This window comes from Carassius gibelio, chromosome A22 (assembly GCF_023724105.1).
Source record: "Carassius gibelio isolate Cgi1373 ecotype wild population from Czech Republic chromosome A22, carGib1.2-hapl.c, whole genome shotgun sequence".
Taxonomy (NCBI): Eukaryota; Metazoa; Chordata; class Actinopteri; order Cypriniformes; family Cyprinidae; genus Carassius; species Carassius gibelio.
The window spans coordinates 9,373,630-9,390,928 of NC_068392.1; the positions used below are offsets into that span (position 1 = coordinate 9,373,630).

A 17,299-nucleotide genomic window follows, 5' to 3' on the forward strand; every position below is an offset into this window, starting at 1 on the left:
AGATTATTTAAAATAATAGAAAGAGAACATATATTACGCAAAATAGCAGGCTATCATGAATGAACATGCTTTGTTTTACCACCGCATTTATAGGGGCTAGCCAGTCTTTTCTAAGTCTAAACTTAGTGGTCTTTGGTGTCAAGGGTAATACAAAATGGTATATAATTTTAAATTAGTTATGACATTTCATACACCTCCAAAAGGTACAATGGTGTTACCATATTTCTTGACATTGCCACCAAAACCATGATGGTAATACAATGGTATCATTTGATATACCATACAGAATCATTAAATCAATTGTTCACAACCAGACCAATAGCGGCCTTAGTAAACTTCCATAGAGCCACAATGCCTTCTAAAATGTGTATAGGCCTATTCATATATATATATATATATATATATATATTCATATTTAAACATACAAAGCCACAAAAAAAAAAAAAAAAAAAAAAAAAATTGTATATACTATTGGAGAAAAATCAAGAAGTGCTCTCAAATTAAAATATATGCAATAAAATTGTACATTAAAACATTTTTTCCTTTCAATATCGTCATCAGTAAACTACAATTTTTTTGTTGGCAACATATAATAATACAACAATAATTTTAATTAATTTACCAAAAATAATTGCACAGCAAACTCCATAATCTGAACATTTTATTTTTTCGCTTTGTCAACAGCAAAGTTTGTAATATGTTCCATTCTTTAGATACAAGTAGAAAACAATTTCTTTAAGAAACAGTCGAAAGGCACAATGTTTTTTTAGTTTTTTTTTTTTTACACGATATATACAGTTGGATCTAGATTATAAATAGGCCTATAGAAAATGACAAAAGCATAAGAACACAGAAATAAAACAGTTCAAGATACACATAGTCAGTAGCATGTTTTTCTTTCATAGCAATAAATTATGTAAATGCTATACTGATATAAAAGCTAAGCCAATCAATCGAGATGTTTACAGTATTGGACATTCCCATGAAGGGGTATGAGCAAACAAACATGGCAGCACTGAATCACAAACCAGAAAGAAACTCCTTTATGCTGTTTAGTGCAAATCATACACAGAGCAAGTCAGATGGATTTCTATTTAGTAACAGATTAATCTGACTTTGTCCCAGTTTCATGGCCTCATCATATAGTGCTTTCCTTGTATAAGATGCTTTATTAGAATGCATAACCGAAACTTAAGTCACATGTTCATCTTCCTGGATATTTTTAGGAAGGCACTGAGAAAACTAAATGGACACTTTGTGAATCACTTGTAAGGTAAAAAAACGGTGATGCACTAAAATATTATGGAACCATTAAAATTCTTGAATGAGTATGTAACGACAATTTGCAGGAGAAAGGAACTACATGTAATTTCACATAAAAATGTTCAAGTGCAAATTTGGCTGAAAGAATCTCCTTTAATGAACTAAATAAAATAAACTGTGCAGTGAATATGCAATAATGGCTAAATAAATAATCTTTAATATGTGTCACCGACAGGATTTTACATACGAGACGAACCATATCTTTACGCAGACATTAAAAATTTGGATATATTTTATCTGATTTAAATAAAAATCTAACTAATTGAACATAAATTTCATCCTGAGATAGGGAGTGGTTTTAACACCATAGAGCCATGAACCTTTGAAGTGAATATTTGGGTTTCAGTTCGATATTAATATCTCTCTACTGCTGTGAAAATATTAAAAAAATGCATCATCTGCATAAGATAAACATAAAAAAGGAACATAACATACAACCACCCAGTGCAGCAGAGCAATGTCGATTGTTTGTCATATTGTTTGCTGTCTGCACAATTACAATTATATTTATATAAATATAAACATTCTAAAACATGTCCCTTTTAAAACGAATGAAGAACAATCAAGAAATTGTTATACACCTTACAAATATTTTAAACATTTAACAATGAAACTATTAAATAAAGGGCTTTAATTCAACTAGATAAAAGTTTGACTGTACCAGGGATTGCATCACATGATGAATTCTGCTATTATTATTATTTTTTATATCCACACTGGATTGTATTTTTTAGTTTCTAGGTCATAAGAAAAATACCTTACTAACAAAGGGACAAAGTGCTACTAAATTCCTTTTGGGATCAATAAATCAATCCGCTAAAAGACTGTTACCATTCTGTCTAATTACATTGCGGGACGGGACAGCAGGACAGACGGTTCTATTTTAGAACCACAGAGAGACAGCTGCACAGGTAAGTGATTTGTTAGTAGTTACGCTCTCCTACTAGCACACCGTTTTCAAGGCCCGATAAATAAAGGCAATAAATACGTTACAAACATCTGCACATGGACAGTGCAGGAGTTTGTGTTTACATCTACATTCCACTGTCTGTTCCAAAGGCACATTTCGACAGTAGCCTGTTCTTTTGCTCCTCGGGAAAAGTGTTTTGTCTAACAGAAGTTCATCATGGAAATGTAAAGCTGATGAATGTCCAATGCAAAACCAAGGTTAAGCTCCTTGCCGAAGTGAACGTTGCGGTATGTTTTGCATATGTGGGATTTGTACAACTTCAACTAGACCCACATGGACTCTGTGGCAACTGGAAGATACTTGAGGTACCATTTGGGGTTCCTTTTGGTCGGTAGAACCCTTTGGAGAACCTGTAGGCACACTTGGAGAGTCAGTAATGTTCGATAAGGAACTTCCAGCCAGTTCCTTTAGTAACTCTTAAAGAAAGTTTCTCCAGTGACCGGTTTATAAAATAATTTTTTTGAGGCATTTAAAATATCTTCTGAAGATCTCTCAGGACTCAAAAGGACATTTGAGGCACCTTTAAAGGTGGCTGGGTGCTTCCCCAGAGGGTTCCTCCAATGAGGAACCAAAATGGTACCTCGAGTGTCTTCTCATTCCTGCATGCTCCATCTTGAGCAAAATCTCTTGGTTTCACTCTTGGTAAATCAAATACTCTTTAAAGCCTCAGGATGTTTAAACTGGGGTGACAACCTCGGTATCAATCCACAGTATGGAGACAAAGTATTTAAGTATCATACTCGAGCGAACCCCAGACTTCCTCCCATCTTATGAAGCAGAATCTCATGCTTGTGGAACCGAGGACAGTGGCGGAGCAGGACGCCGGCAGTGGTCAGACTACAGCCCTGAGTGTGTGCACGTGTAAAGGAGAGTCCGATTGGAAGGATCTCACTCGGGTTGTGGGTACTTAATGACGGACTGCCGAGATTCTGTTCCACCTTGGAGCATGCTGTTCAACACCTCTCGTACGTCTATGATGGCTTCAGAGCTGCAGTGGCTGTTGGGTACTGGGAGCATCTGCTGGTCCGTAGGGGAGAGAGAGATGCGCGGCGTCAAGGAAGACGATGAAGGTGGTGTAAGTGAGCGAGTGAAGTTGGACAAGGAAGAAGAGAAGGAATTTGACAAGACCATGGGTACCGACAAAGGTGCATCTGAGGAGGAAGAGGCAGGAGTAGTCTGACTGGGGGCCGTTATAAATGAGTTCAAAGACAGTATCATGTCTAACAGTTCTGTGTCCCGTGCTGAACTGCTTTCCTGTGTGGCCTGGCTCTCCTGCTGTGGTTGTTGCTGCTGCTGCTCTTGAATAAACACTTCAAGGTTAAAGTTGTCCACCATTGGTTCGGGTTGCCTGGAGAGGTTGTCTACACCCAGGTCAGCCTGAGTGCTAACTTGGGAGGAGGGCGAGGATCTCTGAACCGTCAAGTCAAGGATTTCTTCCAAAGGGTATTTTATGGAAGGGAACGAGGGGAAGGGGATGTACCGAGTGGTTAAGCTGGCAAGGCTGGGATTTGGCATAGATGAGGTAAACAAATTTTGGGAGAAAAACTTTTGCTGCTGTGCCATCAGCCTCTGTTGCTCCTCAGCCTGACGCTGCTCCTGAGCTTGCTGCTCCTTCTCTCGATGGCGCTGCTTCACCTCTGCATCCATCTTTGCCAACTCCTGACGTACCTTTGACACGCAGTTCTCTGGGATTTTAATACCTAGGTTGAAGAGACAACATTAATTACAAGATTTCGCCTTCTTTTAAATGACTGCAGTGCTTTTGTTGAACCTAGAAACTTTTGGTTATCAACCTAGAGCAGTGTTGTCAAACTCAATTCCTGGAGGGCCGGAGCCCTGCAGAGTTTTGACCCAACCCTGCTCCAACACACATCCCATGTAGTTTTCAAATAAGTTTAATGTTTAATTAAGGTTGAACCTAAACTCTGTAGGGGCTCTGGCCCTCCAGGAATTGAGCTTGAAACACCTGACCTAGAACATCACAACATCACACTTCTCAAGAAGGGGTTTACTCACCAACTTGTTTGCTGCTGTCTTTGGTTTTGAGGCGGACAATTTGGAGGATGCTGGAATTGGTGATGTCAGCGACCACATCAGACACACGCTTCCAAACGCGGAGCAGAGCGCCACACAACATGTGATACTGACGCAATCGAGTACCCATTAAGCACTCCTGACCCTCCTCTACCTTCTTACACCTCCCGTTCCTGCAGGTAAAATGCATAGACGTTAAATCCTCTGAGCTCAGTTTGACTAGTATCAAGTTAGAAGTCTGGAAGGTTTTCTCACCAGTTAGCATGGCTACATTTCCTGAAGGAGAATGTGAACTGGTTTTCCCAGCTATCTTGTGCCTCCTCCGGAGTGACCTGAAGCAAGGGTAGAAGACATCACTTAAAAACCTTTAATGCTCACCAGATGGCAGCAGAGACATTTTCCACAGCAGCGTGCATGTCACTTTTAGGAAGGTCTCCTTTGCTCTGATCAAGTTCTGATCGTTACATTTATGATGAAGAGTTTGAACACACCTTGTGGTATTTTTGTTGGAGGTTATCAAGGCTTTCCGTTTGGGCCTGCTTGCCAATGTTTGGTTTGTAGATGATCATGTTGCGCTCCTGGCCCTGCACGGCTAGCAGCACGCATGGGTAGTTCCCTCTCAGCTGCAAACGAGACAGGCACAAACATGTTCATCAGCAGAGTCAACATCAGACAACTGCGGAAGAACTCTGATGACACATGAACCCTCCTTCACCCCTGAAAGGTTCTTCCAAGGAACCATCTTTCCTGTGTTACTACAAGGAAACAGCATGCAAATTTGGAAAGATTAGATTTTTTTGCTCATATACTCACTTTATGGGATAAATAGAAGCCTTCTTCCGGGTTGCTGAGAGTTTGGGCCTTCTGGAGAGCCTCCAACCATGTCATACCTCTATCGACACTTATCTGTGCAACAAAACAAACAGCTCTGTCAGAGATAGTGTTCATCAGACAGGTCCACAATGGTTGCAGTGTGGTTTATTCTCCATCAAGGAACTGCTAACAGTAACGGCTGTTAAACCAGTCCTCATTGCGTAAGCGGTCAAAATAAACTTGCTGATTAGCATGTTTGTAGTGTGTGTCACATGAAACTTGTGTGCCTTAGGCATATTTTTTGAGCTCTGCCATTAAAGAGTGGTTTTGTTTGGAAAAAAACAACAACCTCACCTTATATAAGATAACTTGACCATCTTGAGGGTTTCCTGCAGTCAGAAACTTCTCCTGTGTTTCCTCATAAATCTGGTCATTGCCTGGCGCCAGATCTGAGAGAAAGCAGATATCTTCTTGTCGTCAGCCAAGCAGATTAATGGAATTTAAAGTACCACACCAACAGAAGAACTGCTGCTTACCCAGTATCCCCATATCATATTTGCCCTCTTTCTTGTCCTTTTCGATCAAGTAGTCGAAATTGTCCGTAAAATACTGAAAGAGGGAGTTCTGTTTGTGCACCTCCAGGCCCAGTATCCGGTTGAGGAACTTGGTGATATTGCAGTCTGAAGCCACATAAAGTCACATGACGTAGGGAAATATGGGGATGTGTGTGATTAGCATGTGATGAAATGTGTCAAGTGTGTACAAAACAGATATGCAAAAGTCTCTTGTAGAAACCTTACCTTTTTCAATGTTGATGCCCAAGCGGGATTGACTGCATAGCATCCCTACGTCGATCATACCGTGCTTCATGTCTAAGATTAGAAGGCATTGGTGGCTTTGGTGAGATTAAGGTTCTAGCATATCCACATTTTAACAGAGTAATGCACAGAACCCATTTACCTGTGAAGAACATGGCGTCGCCACCTGGATAGTCATTTGGAGGGGGTACCCTGCTATCAATCTGACCAAGGATGGCTTTGGTAATCTTATCTAGAGCTTTGGTGCCATACTATGAGGAACAGGCAAAACAGACCACGGGTTAGTCCATGACTTATCTGAGTATTTTGTTTACAAATTCAATATTACAATTTCATTGTTCTATATCAAACAGTTACTCACTTTATTTTCAAAGTTGTATTTGCTCAGGTCTCTAGACTCTGTGGCCCTCCTGTCACCATGAGTTAGAGCTCCCTGTGAAAAGCAAACAGGGTTAAAAATACTTTATTTAAAAGATATTGGACTAATAATAATTATATATATATTGTATATGCACCTATTATGCAAAATCCACTTTTACATGGTGTTTGGACATAAATGTGTGTTTGCAGTGTGTGAACAAAATCATAATGAGACATGTTGTTTTGATTCTCTGAGAACTGTGACATCACATTGTTTAGGCCCCGCCCACAGCCACTGACTGAAACGCTGTATTAGCAGAGAGTGAGTCGAACACAATTCACCATGTTTATCTACACGCGATAGCATTTAAAAGCAGCATTCAAGTTAAAAATGTCTTCTTATTAAAGCTTTAGAAGTTATTCAGTCAAGAGCAGAGAGTGATTTTCTGTTTTTATTTTATTGTTCAGGTTATATAACAGCGTAGATAGCTATAGAAAACAGTGTGTGTTTCCTCTGAAAATAGTTAATTTTAAAATGATATAATAAATGATCTGTGGGTTATTTTGAGCTGGATCTTCACAGACACATTCTGGGGAATTTATATTACATCTGGTAAAAAGGGGCGTAATAGGTGCACTTTAATGATATAACATGTAAATGCGAACAAAAAACATGTAATTAAAATATGTAATTATCATTTTTATAATACAGAGAAATGGAAAAGCAAACTAGATGTCAAGGACGCACCAGGCTCTCCAGCCTCTTTGCCACGATAGATGCAAATCGTCGCTCGCCTGCCAGTTCAGAGATTAGGAATATGTACTCCGGTGCTGTGACCTGATTGGAACGATGAGTACGACCTGAGGAAAAGAAAATATTATCAGCTATTTGCTGTTGTACAGTGACTCTCTTTATGGGAAGATAACTTTTATGAAAAGGTTAGTGGCTGTGGCTTGGTCATGCAGGTGGAATTACTGACGCTACGTTGGGTGTTGACAGTGTAACCACTTTTCAAAAGAACTTGTGATCTAGCCTGGAGCTGGTAGACTGTCCCACTTAGAATAGACAAAATGACTAGTGCATGGCCACAAACTTAGACAGACATAAGGTAATGTTGCCGACTCACCAAACTGTTGGATTGCTCTGTCCGCACTCCAAGGCAGCTCCAGGGTAATGTGAACCCTCCGACGCTGATTCTGCACCCTTCTGTCAGCCTGAAGTGAGATCCCAGAACTTGCCGCTTCTGATATAATGGCTACCAACTGAAGTGAGTAAAGCACTTGTGTTACTGGATGCACAAAAGCAATCAGAGCTGAAAGGCTGGCGATTATCTTTCTGAGATTCACCTTCTCTCCATTCATGAAGCGATCTTTCTCTTTGATGTTGATTTGGTCTATAGTGTGGCCCTGCTCAGCACGAGACTCGTATCGGACGCTGCCATCAGACCGACGCACCACTCTGCCTTTACGTCCCGTCATCTAGACGCATAAACACAAAGAATGTTTAGCGCTTGGATGCACCCTTGTCTTTGAATTGTAACTATCCTTGGACTATTAGAATAAATACATAAATAATGACCTCTGAAACTTGTTCTGGACCTCCAAATTTATCAATGAGCTCATCCAGTGTGTTAAGTGGTAGTTCTTTTCCCAGCTCAGCGATCTTGTTGAGAAGCCCTTGTTTCATCTCCTCTAACCGTGCTAAGGAAGGATGAAAGCAAAAATCAATTGCTTATGTATATTTCAAAGGTGCTGTAAGTGGCTTTTTTGGGAAAACAAAAGGATGCATGGAGATAATATGAGTTGCAACATATAATACAGTCAACATACCCATTTGGTAGCTGGTTTGATTGACGAAGATGACATCATCAGTGTTGTCTTGGACTGAGTCTGGCGAGGAGTTGGAGTCGCTGTCCATGGCGTCAGACTCTGTGCTGCTGTCATCACTGATGTTGATCACTCCCGTTACATCAGTACTCTGTCGGGCTTGCTTTGGCTGTTGCCGCCCCCGTGGCTTACCTGCGCAAGAACGTTAAATCAAACCATGAGGCCACAAGCAAAGACAGGCAATGTATGGAAAGTGATTCTGAAGTACAACAATACTCACGTTTCCTCTTGTTCCCCGCTCCCTTTTCTCTTCTCTGCTTCTCTGACGGAAAGTGTTTGAGGACCAGAGACTGAAACACACCCCTGAGGAACACACAAACACATGATTGTGTCAACAAGTCAACTAGAAAAGTTGTTTTTGTGTAACGGCCAATGGCGTAAGAATGTGGTTATTATAGGATGACTGTGTTGATGACACTCAGATGATGACACAATCAGATGACACTAGGTTTCAGAATGATACACGGCCTGTGAGATGTCCACAGTAACATGTTGAGAAACCTTTTAATCATTGTGAAACTGCAAGAGCACTACTCTGGAAGAAGTAGTCATAATGTGGCCCTATATTTCTAGAAAGGTTTCAATGATGCCCAAAATTCACTTACTCGGCGGCAGACACAAATCTGTCCAAGTGGCCGTCGTTTTCGTCAAGGACTTCTCTGGTTCGAGCCTCACCTGTTGACTGTAGCCCTATCACGACACACTAGAGAGAGGAAAACATCTGTTAAATGCCTATAGCAACAAATAATAAATAGAGAGTTCAGGGTCACTGATCGGACTGACCTTCCCTGCTTCCAACTCTTTTTTGGCCAGTTCCACCAGGCAGCGCACCTTGGCAGCGATACAGAGGTATTTAAAGAAACGCTGGTGGGATGACCAAAACTGACCCCACAGGGATTTCCTGGAGCTCATACAGAGCTCGTCAGCGGCCTGCATAAACACGACTAAAGCTTCCGCCCACTGCAAAGGAGATATCACATATACGTATCAGATGCATGTTCACAGCAAAGTAACGCATTTATAGACTAATTTAGATCAACCACTAATACACATTGAGGTAAAAGCGAGAGGGATGGCTTGGATTTCAGGGATTCTTCTCACAACTCACAAGTTTAGCAGCTTTGTTGTACACAAGTTTGAAATCATCATCCAAGCTGATTTCTTCTATGCGGAATGAGACTCCTGAGAAGCTGAGTTGGCGTGCAATGTACATCCCGCTGACCTTCATATCCATTGCGACAATCTCCATGGCTCCCACGCCCCTATAAATGAAGAGTATATTTAGATTACAGATCCATAAAGAACTGTTTTTTCATATTTGATATGACATAGTTTATGCTCCTCAGCAAACCTCTTCTCAATGTTGTGGAGGAAGTCGTCAAAGGTTCTGAAGGGGGTTCCCTCTCCCCAGATCCCCAGACGGCTCATATAGATCATGTTCTTTGGCTCCGAGGCACCTGTGGCACTGGCGTACACCACTCTGGCCAATGGCAACTTGTTCTGCAGATCCAGCACGGCCTTACCCATCTTTGTGGATGTTGCATTTTTGGCTTTGTGGCATTCGTCAAATATGATCTAAAAGAAGCCTACTGTCAAGGGTTAAACCAGCTTCATTGTTCACCCTTATAAAAAAAAAAAAACATTTCCAACCGGGGTCAGAAACAAGAAAAGTTTAACTCTTATTAATAAGTTCCAACAAAAATGTATTTTAACAGTTAAACAACTGTTAAACAAAGTAACATGAATATAAACATATACAGTATATATACACACACACACACAAAAAAAAGCAAAAAAATAAATAAATAAACCAAGTAAAAAAATGCTATACAAAGAAAATAGTATTGAATTACACGGAAAACCATATTTTAATGCTGGTGAGAAAAAAACATCTAGAAATATAATAAAAATGTAAACAAAAATATTTTAAAATATTGTCATATTTATTACTATTAATATTTATTACAATTATTACAAATGTTTTCCAGATTTGAATTTCAACTTCAGTTTAATGCAGAATTTTAATAAATATTAATATTTTATTCAGTGTTCACTAACTCTGAAATAATCAAAATAATATTATTTTAATTTTGGAAAAGTGATTTGCAAGGAGTTTAAGGCAACACAAAGATAGAAAACCCCTGCCAACAAAAACGATTTTAGGCACATAGAAGGCAAAGGATACAACTCCATCAAAATCCGGCTCACACCAGTCTAGGATCTGCTTCAGACGCGTTCGGTGTTGCCCACCTGCCTGACTCTCCCCAATTAGTGCTGCGTAGGTGGCAAACAGGACTCCTTCTGAGGTAGCTGTGTCTCCGTACTTTATCTGCATGGAAAACAGTTAAGGTTAGCCATGCTGAGTAATGCTACAAGGTAGGTCTGTGAGAATTTGCTACACTGGAAACGTGATCTCCGTTAACAGGGCTGCTGGATTGAGCTGCAGAGTAATAGTGACCTTATTCAAGGCATGCACTTGTATATTGGGTGCATGGATGTCTTGGAGATCTCTCTCTGCGTCATATTTCAGGTCATTGGAGACGCTGAACCTGGAGGAGAGATGAGGAGGATAAGGCTATGGCTCTAGAGTCGGTGTTTGATGTGGAGTTTTATGGATCTGGAGATCGCTTACCATAGGGATTTCTTCCTTCCCTTTAAGTAGTTTTCTAGAATGATGCCAGCCACTGTGCGGCCTTTGCCAACTCCAGCGCCATCCCCTATGAGGAAGCCAGCCCGCTGGTTGTTCTGCAGGATCACTTCATGTTGCTGTAGAGTGTTATAAAGAAGTCAAAATTACTTATAAAAATATCTGCAAACAATCAGTGGGATGCTGAAATGACTATGTTTTTATGATAGAACTACAGGGATTTTTTTGTTGGATTCTTGATAGGTGAGTTACGTTGATTTTGCTTGAATATGCTCAGGCAAGTAGGCATAGCAGATTCTGACATCAGCAGTGGGGCAGAGTTATCAAATAGGGACTAGGTCCGGTTGGGGTATGGGCATGTTTGTATTGGTGCTTTCAAATATCAACATCATTTGACAAAATTAGTTTAGTGCACCTTTATATATATATATATATATATATATATATATATATATATATATATATATATAGTAGCTGATTATATCAAAATAACTAAATAAGTTTGTTTTAATTAAATGCTTGTATTGTTTTAATTAATTATTCCAAATTATTAACATTTGAAGATGTCAAAGTCTCAGCAGGTAGTTTATAGTAAATAATGTTGGTCATAAAAGTTCTGCCAGACAAATAAGGTTGGTAAACTTTAAAATGAGAAAAAAAAACAAAAAAAAACATTAATAATACAATAAATAAAACAAATAACACAATAAAACAAAAATAAACATGTACAGTTATGCAGGATTTAAAAGATTAAAAAAATTATTTGTAAATAATCTCAAAATAAAACATTATATAAAGGAAATAAATCAACAAATAAATAATACAATATATTTAGTAATTTAGCGGAATAAAAAAATGACAAATTACACAATAAATAAATAAAGCAGGATATGTACAATTTAAAAATGGCTTGTAAATAGGCTCAGAGTTAAACAATAAATAAATAAAAACAATATATATATATATATATATATATATATATATATATAAATAATACAATAATTAAAACAAATAAATAAAAAAGCAATAAATAAACAAATAACTTGACATAATAAAATTTGTAAACAGCCTCTAAATAAATAAACAAATATTTACAAGGATATTTTTGAAACTATATTATTGAGTTCAGTCCTTTGTTTTATTTTAAGGTTTTGTTGTGCATGTTGTTTAACTAAGGCAAAGCTGGTCAGGGGTACCTGGCAGGCGTAAATAATGGCCTCCAGCTGCAAGGCAGACAGCATGCCTCTGTTGATGGTGGGCTCTGGGATGGACAGGGTGTAAGTGATTTCTGGAGGAGGTACGCTGGATAAAGTGTTGGTCTCCACCACTCGGTCTGGATGGGGTATTCCTATCTTGGCTGAGACAGCAATACAGAGAGTGAACACAATATGAATCTCCCAATATGACATTAATAGCCATTAAATGTGTACATAAAAGCAACACTAACATTTAGAGGGTCTGTAGACTGCAAAGGTGTCAACATGACCTAACTCTTCTGCCTCCTCCACTTCGATTTCCTCTTCCTCTTCTGGCTGTGCTCGGGGTCTCTGTGGAAACACGTGATAAGATGAAGAAAGAGAAGAAAAACAGAAAGAGAAAGACCATTTGACTTTAGAGAGAGCGAACTTAAAATTTTTCTTACATGTTAAAGAAATTATATTTATATTTTAGTAAAAATATTTGTTTTTAAACACAACAGAAAATACTATTACTAATATATTTTTCAAAAAATATATTTTTATTATTTAATAGTATTTTTATTACTTTTATTAAGAGCAATTAACAACTGTTGATTGGGAGTTACCTGATAACCTCCAATGGGTGGTGTATTAATGATAGCAGTGATGTCATCCAACGAGTTTAAACCTTGAAACCTGTTAGAATTCATCTGAGGAGGAAACAGAGAAACAAAAGAGATTGAAAGAGAAAGTTAAAGCCAATAGAAAAATATCACATGCTTTACTATCAGAGCAGGAACAAAGTTCATGGGTGTGTCATTCACAGGTGTGGTTTCTCGTACTACGGAAATAATATTCAGCACAAATGCCAAAAACGACTGTAAACAACTGGTTAAGGTAAACATTAGCATTTGAAGTGAAGTGATGTGTGGCCGAGTATGCTCTGCATTTAACCCATCCAAGTGCAGACACACAGTAGTAGTGGGCAGCCATATTGCTTCGGCACCCAGGGAGCAGTTGGGGCCTCAGTGCCTTGCTCAGGGGTCTCACCTCAGTCGGAAGAGAGCGCTGGTTATTCAATCCCCTTACCAACAATTCCAGACCTGAGAATCGAACCCGCAACCTTTAGGTTACAAGTCCGACTCTCACCATTAGGCCACGACCACGACTGGAATAAGTGTGTGTGCATTTGCGGTCAGGAATTAGCCTCACCTCTGGGACTGATGCTGGTGATGTTTTGATGTCCCATATCGTGGGCACATTGGGAGGCATGTCAGTGTTGATTAAGCTGTTAACCGTGTATTCGGATAAAGAGTCGGTCGGAGGGGAGAAGATCGACAGATCATCCAGACCAGAGAGGTCCTGAGAGAGAGAGAGAGAGAGAGAGAGAGAGAGAGAGAGAGAGAGAGAGAGAGAGAGAGAAAAGAACAATTTTACCAGTCACTATTTTACTTCTTGACCAGGTACTGTGAAAGGTTACAGAGAAAATAAAAGGCATATTCATGAAATAAAAGACAATATATAAAACATTTGTTAAAATTGTGAAAACAAGGTCCAAGGTTGGTCAATAAGGTAGAGATATATGAAGCATAGCTCAGCATGGCAAATCATGTAAATGATTGGATTTCATCCAGTGAGCCATGGTAAATGTGAGCGCACTTTAAGAAAATAAACTTCTTAAGTTATCTGGATATGAAACAAATGTTAATGCCTGATCTGAATGTGGTGGAGATTGTGAGACAAATTACAATGTATAAACGGCATAATTCATAAATAACAGTATGCCCAAGAGTTCAGATTAGAGATAGCTGAGAGATATACGCTGAGTAAATATACCCTGAACCACTGAACCCACAATCTAATTAAGACACGAGCAGATGAAGTGCAGATGGTACGTCACACACAACACTACTGCACTACGCTTTAGCTGTGAAGGACAATGTACTCCACTAATCAGAGGTGAGGCTATTGTAGTTTTGTATTGTAGAGTGTCTGCTTGCTATAATGGAATGTATGAGGGAGCTGAAGGGGCTCGAAACGCTCTTTGCACAGCTAAGATTTTCCAAGAACTCTTCACTGTTCGAAGAAAACGAGCGAGTGGTAAACAACCAAGAACTGGTGAGTTTCCAGGGGCTGTGGTATTTGATCCATTTCATTAATAAGGGCCATTTTTCAGTGTTAAGAATAAGAAGAAAAGTGAGTCAGATTGAGGTTGACCTCAAAACGAGCTGTTTACAATCTAAAATCTATTCAAATTCAGGGGTGTACGTACTGATACATTCATATATCACAATGCTCTAGATCCTTGTATTCTTTGTGCATTCATGTGCATAGAAGCTGTTAGTGTGAACCGCTGAATCATAGCTGCAACAAAACATGACTTTTTGCAACATGGAAGGTGTGTAGGTTTGTGATGTTAGTTGGGTCACAGCAGTTTCGTGAGAATCTCGGTGCTCGATTGCGTCTTCTTTCACAAAGATAAAAGGTTTAAAAAAAAATGCATGGTAGTTCTGTTAGAAGCCACAAATTCAAAGTCTTGGTACTTCCTTTATACTTGATGATGGAGATAATAAACACATTAAAAGCAGTGACATGAAACTGACAGTGGAAAACTTTGCCATCATGCATCATTTCTTTTTTATCTAAGATCTCATCCATATCACTTTTTTTTTTACTTTACATTACATTTTTTTAAAACTACATACACACACACACAAATTATATAACATATTGTGTAGAAACATAATATTTACATATTTATTTTATATAAATATAAATTGTAATACATATTTTTTGTTTAATGACCATATTAAATATACCTGAAATAAAATGTAAAAATGTAAAAAACACACACACACACACACACATATACATATACACACACACACACACACACACACACACACACACACACATATATATATATATACACATATACATACATATATATATATATATATATATATATATATATATATATATATAGTTTTTATACAATTATATATTAGGGCTGTCACTTTTCGTTCGAAAATCGATTGCACAATCGATCGGACCAACCAAAAAAAGTTTCAAAAACGAAAACAGGGAATCGATTTCAACCAAATATGTACACTATTAATTTTAAAAGAATTAAACAATTAAAAAATATAGATGTAACAAAACTCACAAACAAGCAGAAAAAGATAAAAATAAAGAATTCCGAAAGTACAGTAGGCGTTGCGAAAGCTGGACAGAAAATACCCAGCAATTTTACGCACCTATAGTTTCACGGTTTCAATCGCTGCATCTAGTGTTTTGCAAAGAAAATGGAGAACAACAGCAATAAACCTGTGCAACATGAGAGACGAGTGATAACTCCGAATAACTTGAGGAGTTCGATATGGTAGCACTTTGGGTTTTGGACTGAAGGTCAAAATATAAAGAAGGACAAAGTGGTACGCAAATTGTGCGATCGTGATTTCCCATATCACAGCAGCACTACACCTATTTTCCCCCCGTCTGCACCTCTAAATGCTGCACGGAAAGAGGCTATAAACTCTAAGCTCGCAAAGTTCATTTGTAGAGACATGAATGCAGCCGGGTTGAAGCCTGCAGTAATGTTTTTCATTCATTTTATGGCAGCAGTCCACTCTGCATATAATTTTTTTCGAGAATGTTGCACTCCTATAGCTGTTTGTTTTTCTGCAAGAAACTTCATGCCAATAAATAAGAAATATTGCTAACTTGTGCGTTTCCAGCGCTCTCTTTGTGTTTATTAGACATTCAAATATTTGTTTAAATTATTTAAATGTGTATTTGCTGAATGCTGACGCTTAAACGAGAAAGTATTATAATGTTTGACTTTCTATTACTAATAATATAAGAGCAATCGTTATAATCTTTTTTCGTTATAATACATCCTTTGTTCAGAACTATTAAACAGTGACAGCTAACAATGAAGTGGGTGAATGTTAGAGTTGTGTGCTCAGGCGTTCTCAATAAAATAAAAGTCCCACCTCAAACACATCAGCCAAAAAAAAAAACGTATTGGCCGATGTTGATATTTGAAAAATGCAGATATATTGGTCTTAGTGATATATCGGTCGACCACTACTAATTATACATAAATACCCTTGAAAATGTTAGATTTCTAATTGTTTCCAACTGTCTACAATTGAAATGTTGCTTATTGGAGCAGCATGAAACCCAGACTTCATTAAAAGTCTAGGCCTAATTCACACCATAATTAGTTGACTGTTTAAGCAACAGTCTGTTCTTGTCTCCAGGCAGTGGTTAAGTTGTCTTTCCGCATTCAAATGTTTCTCATTGATTTCATTGTGCTGGGAAGGATGAAGTGCTTATGGAACACGGAATGACTTGACAACAGACAAAACCACATTTATGCCCATATCTAGAATGGCAACATTCCATCTCCTCTTAGACCTGACATAGACTCGCAGCACTGGAATTCACTCCCACTGAAAACCCAGGACACACTCAATTCAGGAGTGAAGGTGCTCCGCAAAACACTGCTGGAACCATCAAGCAGGGGGATTCTGAAACCTGAGGTCACAAGCTGATCATTTGCACTGATCAAACGACTGCAGTCATGCTTTCTTTGATCTTTTGAGGACACAATTGCAAAGCACTGCCAAAAGGAACAAAGAAGCCCCCGAAGTCAGTTTGATTCCAGTAGGGAAAAAAAACAAACTTAAACTGTTCTGCAGTTCACCATGGAGAATGACTTTGGATATTGTTTAGCAAATGGAAATGGCATAATTTAACTTTGTACATTTTCGGGCAAACCGCAAGGAACAAGGCGAGACTTCCTGGAAGGCCAGGCCGCCTCCTCTCTACATTCCTTTTCTCTGCTGCTGAGCCAGCAAACAGGGATTCCCCCGCTTCAGGATGACAGAGTGGCATTGGATTGATGAATGTTATTAATATTTCACTTTTCCTGAAACGTATTTGCATAAACGGAACGTCAAAACAAAAAAATGCTGACTTTTCCATTTGTTAGCAAAGATGTTGTGAAATTGAAATTGAGAAGGAAACTAATAAGTGGGAAACATTTAAAACCCATCACAAAAACTTCAGCAGAACTGTTTTTTCTTTTAATAGATTTATGCTAAAGATGAATATAAAAGTACATACGGGAAAATGCATCAAAAGGAATTAATTCCGCCCACTACCAAGCGGCCTTACATGAACTCACTGACCTTGAATTAGTGAGACCATATTTTTGTTCCTTGGGTGAGACGATGGATATTTGACTAAATTGAACCTTGTT

At 38.5% G+C, this 17,299-nt stretch overlaps 1 protein-coding gene across 3 annotated transcripts in view; it reads right to left on the minus strand.

Moving 5' to 3' along the window:
- Positions 1-648: 648 nt before the first annotated feature.
- Positions 649-17,299, minus strand: part of LOC127943135 (protein strawberry notch homolog 2) — a 296,904-nt gene continuing 280,253 nt past the window's right edge. For all 3 annotated transcript variants that reach the window (XM_052539331.1, XM_052539329.1, XM_052539332.1), the window contains 27 exons: positions 13,243-13,392; positions 12,657-12,740; positions 12,300-12,399; positions 12,049-12,209; positions 10,838-10,971; positions 10,664-10,754; positions 10,391-10,534; positions 9,557-9,780; positions 9,314-9,467; positions 8,989-9,165; positions 8,811-8,908; positions 8,426-8,508; positions 8,149-8,337; positions 7,898-8,019; positions 7,666-7,797; positions 7,446-7,581; positions 7,067-7,179; positions 6,320-6,391; positions 6,101-6,209; positions 5,941-6,012; positions 5,677-5,820; positions 5,495-5,589; positions 5,141-5,233; positions 4,819-4,950; positions 4,583-4,659; positions 4,310-4,500; positions 649-3,993 (listed from right to left, as the gene is read on the minus strand). In XM_052539331.1, coding sequence (XP_052395291.1) covers positions 3,182-3,993; positions 4,310-4,500; positions 4,583-4,659; positions 4,819-4,950; positions 5,141-5,233; positions 5,495-5,589; positions 5,677-5,820; positions 5,941-6,012; positions 6,101-6,209; positions 6,320-6,391; positions 7,067-7,179; positions 7,446-7,581; positions 7,666-7,797; positions 7,898-8,019; positions 8,149-8,337; positions 8,426-8,508; positions 8,811-8,908; positions 8,989-9,165; positions 9,314-9,467; positions 9,557-9,780; positions 10,391-10,534; positions 10,664-10,754; positions 10,838-10,971; positions 12,049-12,209; positions 12,300-12,399; positions 12,657-12,740; positions 13,243-13,392 — 4,089 coding nt within the window. In that variant the 3' untranslated portion in view covers positions 649-3,181. The remainder of the gene's footprint in view (positions 3,994-4,309; positions 4,501-4,582; positions 4,660-4,818; positions 4,951-5,140; positions 5,234-5,494; positions 5,590-5,676; positions 5,821-5,940; positions 6,013-6,100; positions 6,210-6,319; positions 6,392-7,066; positions 7,180-7,445; positions 7,582-7,665; positions 7,798-7,897; positions 8,020-8,148; positions 8,338-8,425; positions 8,509-8,810; positions 8,909-8,988; positions 9,166-9,313; positions 9,468-9,556; positions 9,781-10,390; positions 10,535-10,663; positions 10,755-10,837; positions 10,972-12,048; positions 12,210-12,299; positions 12,400-12,656; positions 12,741-13,242; positions 13,393-17,299) is intronic.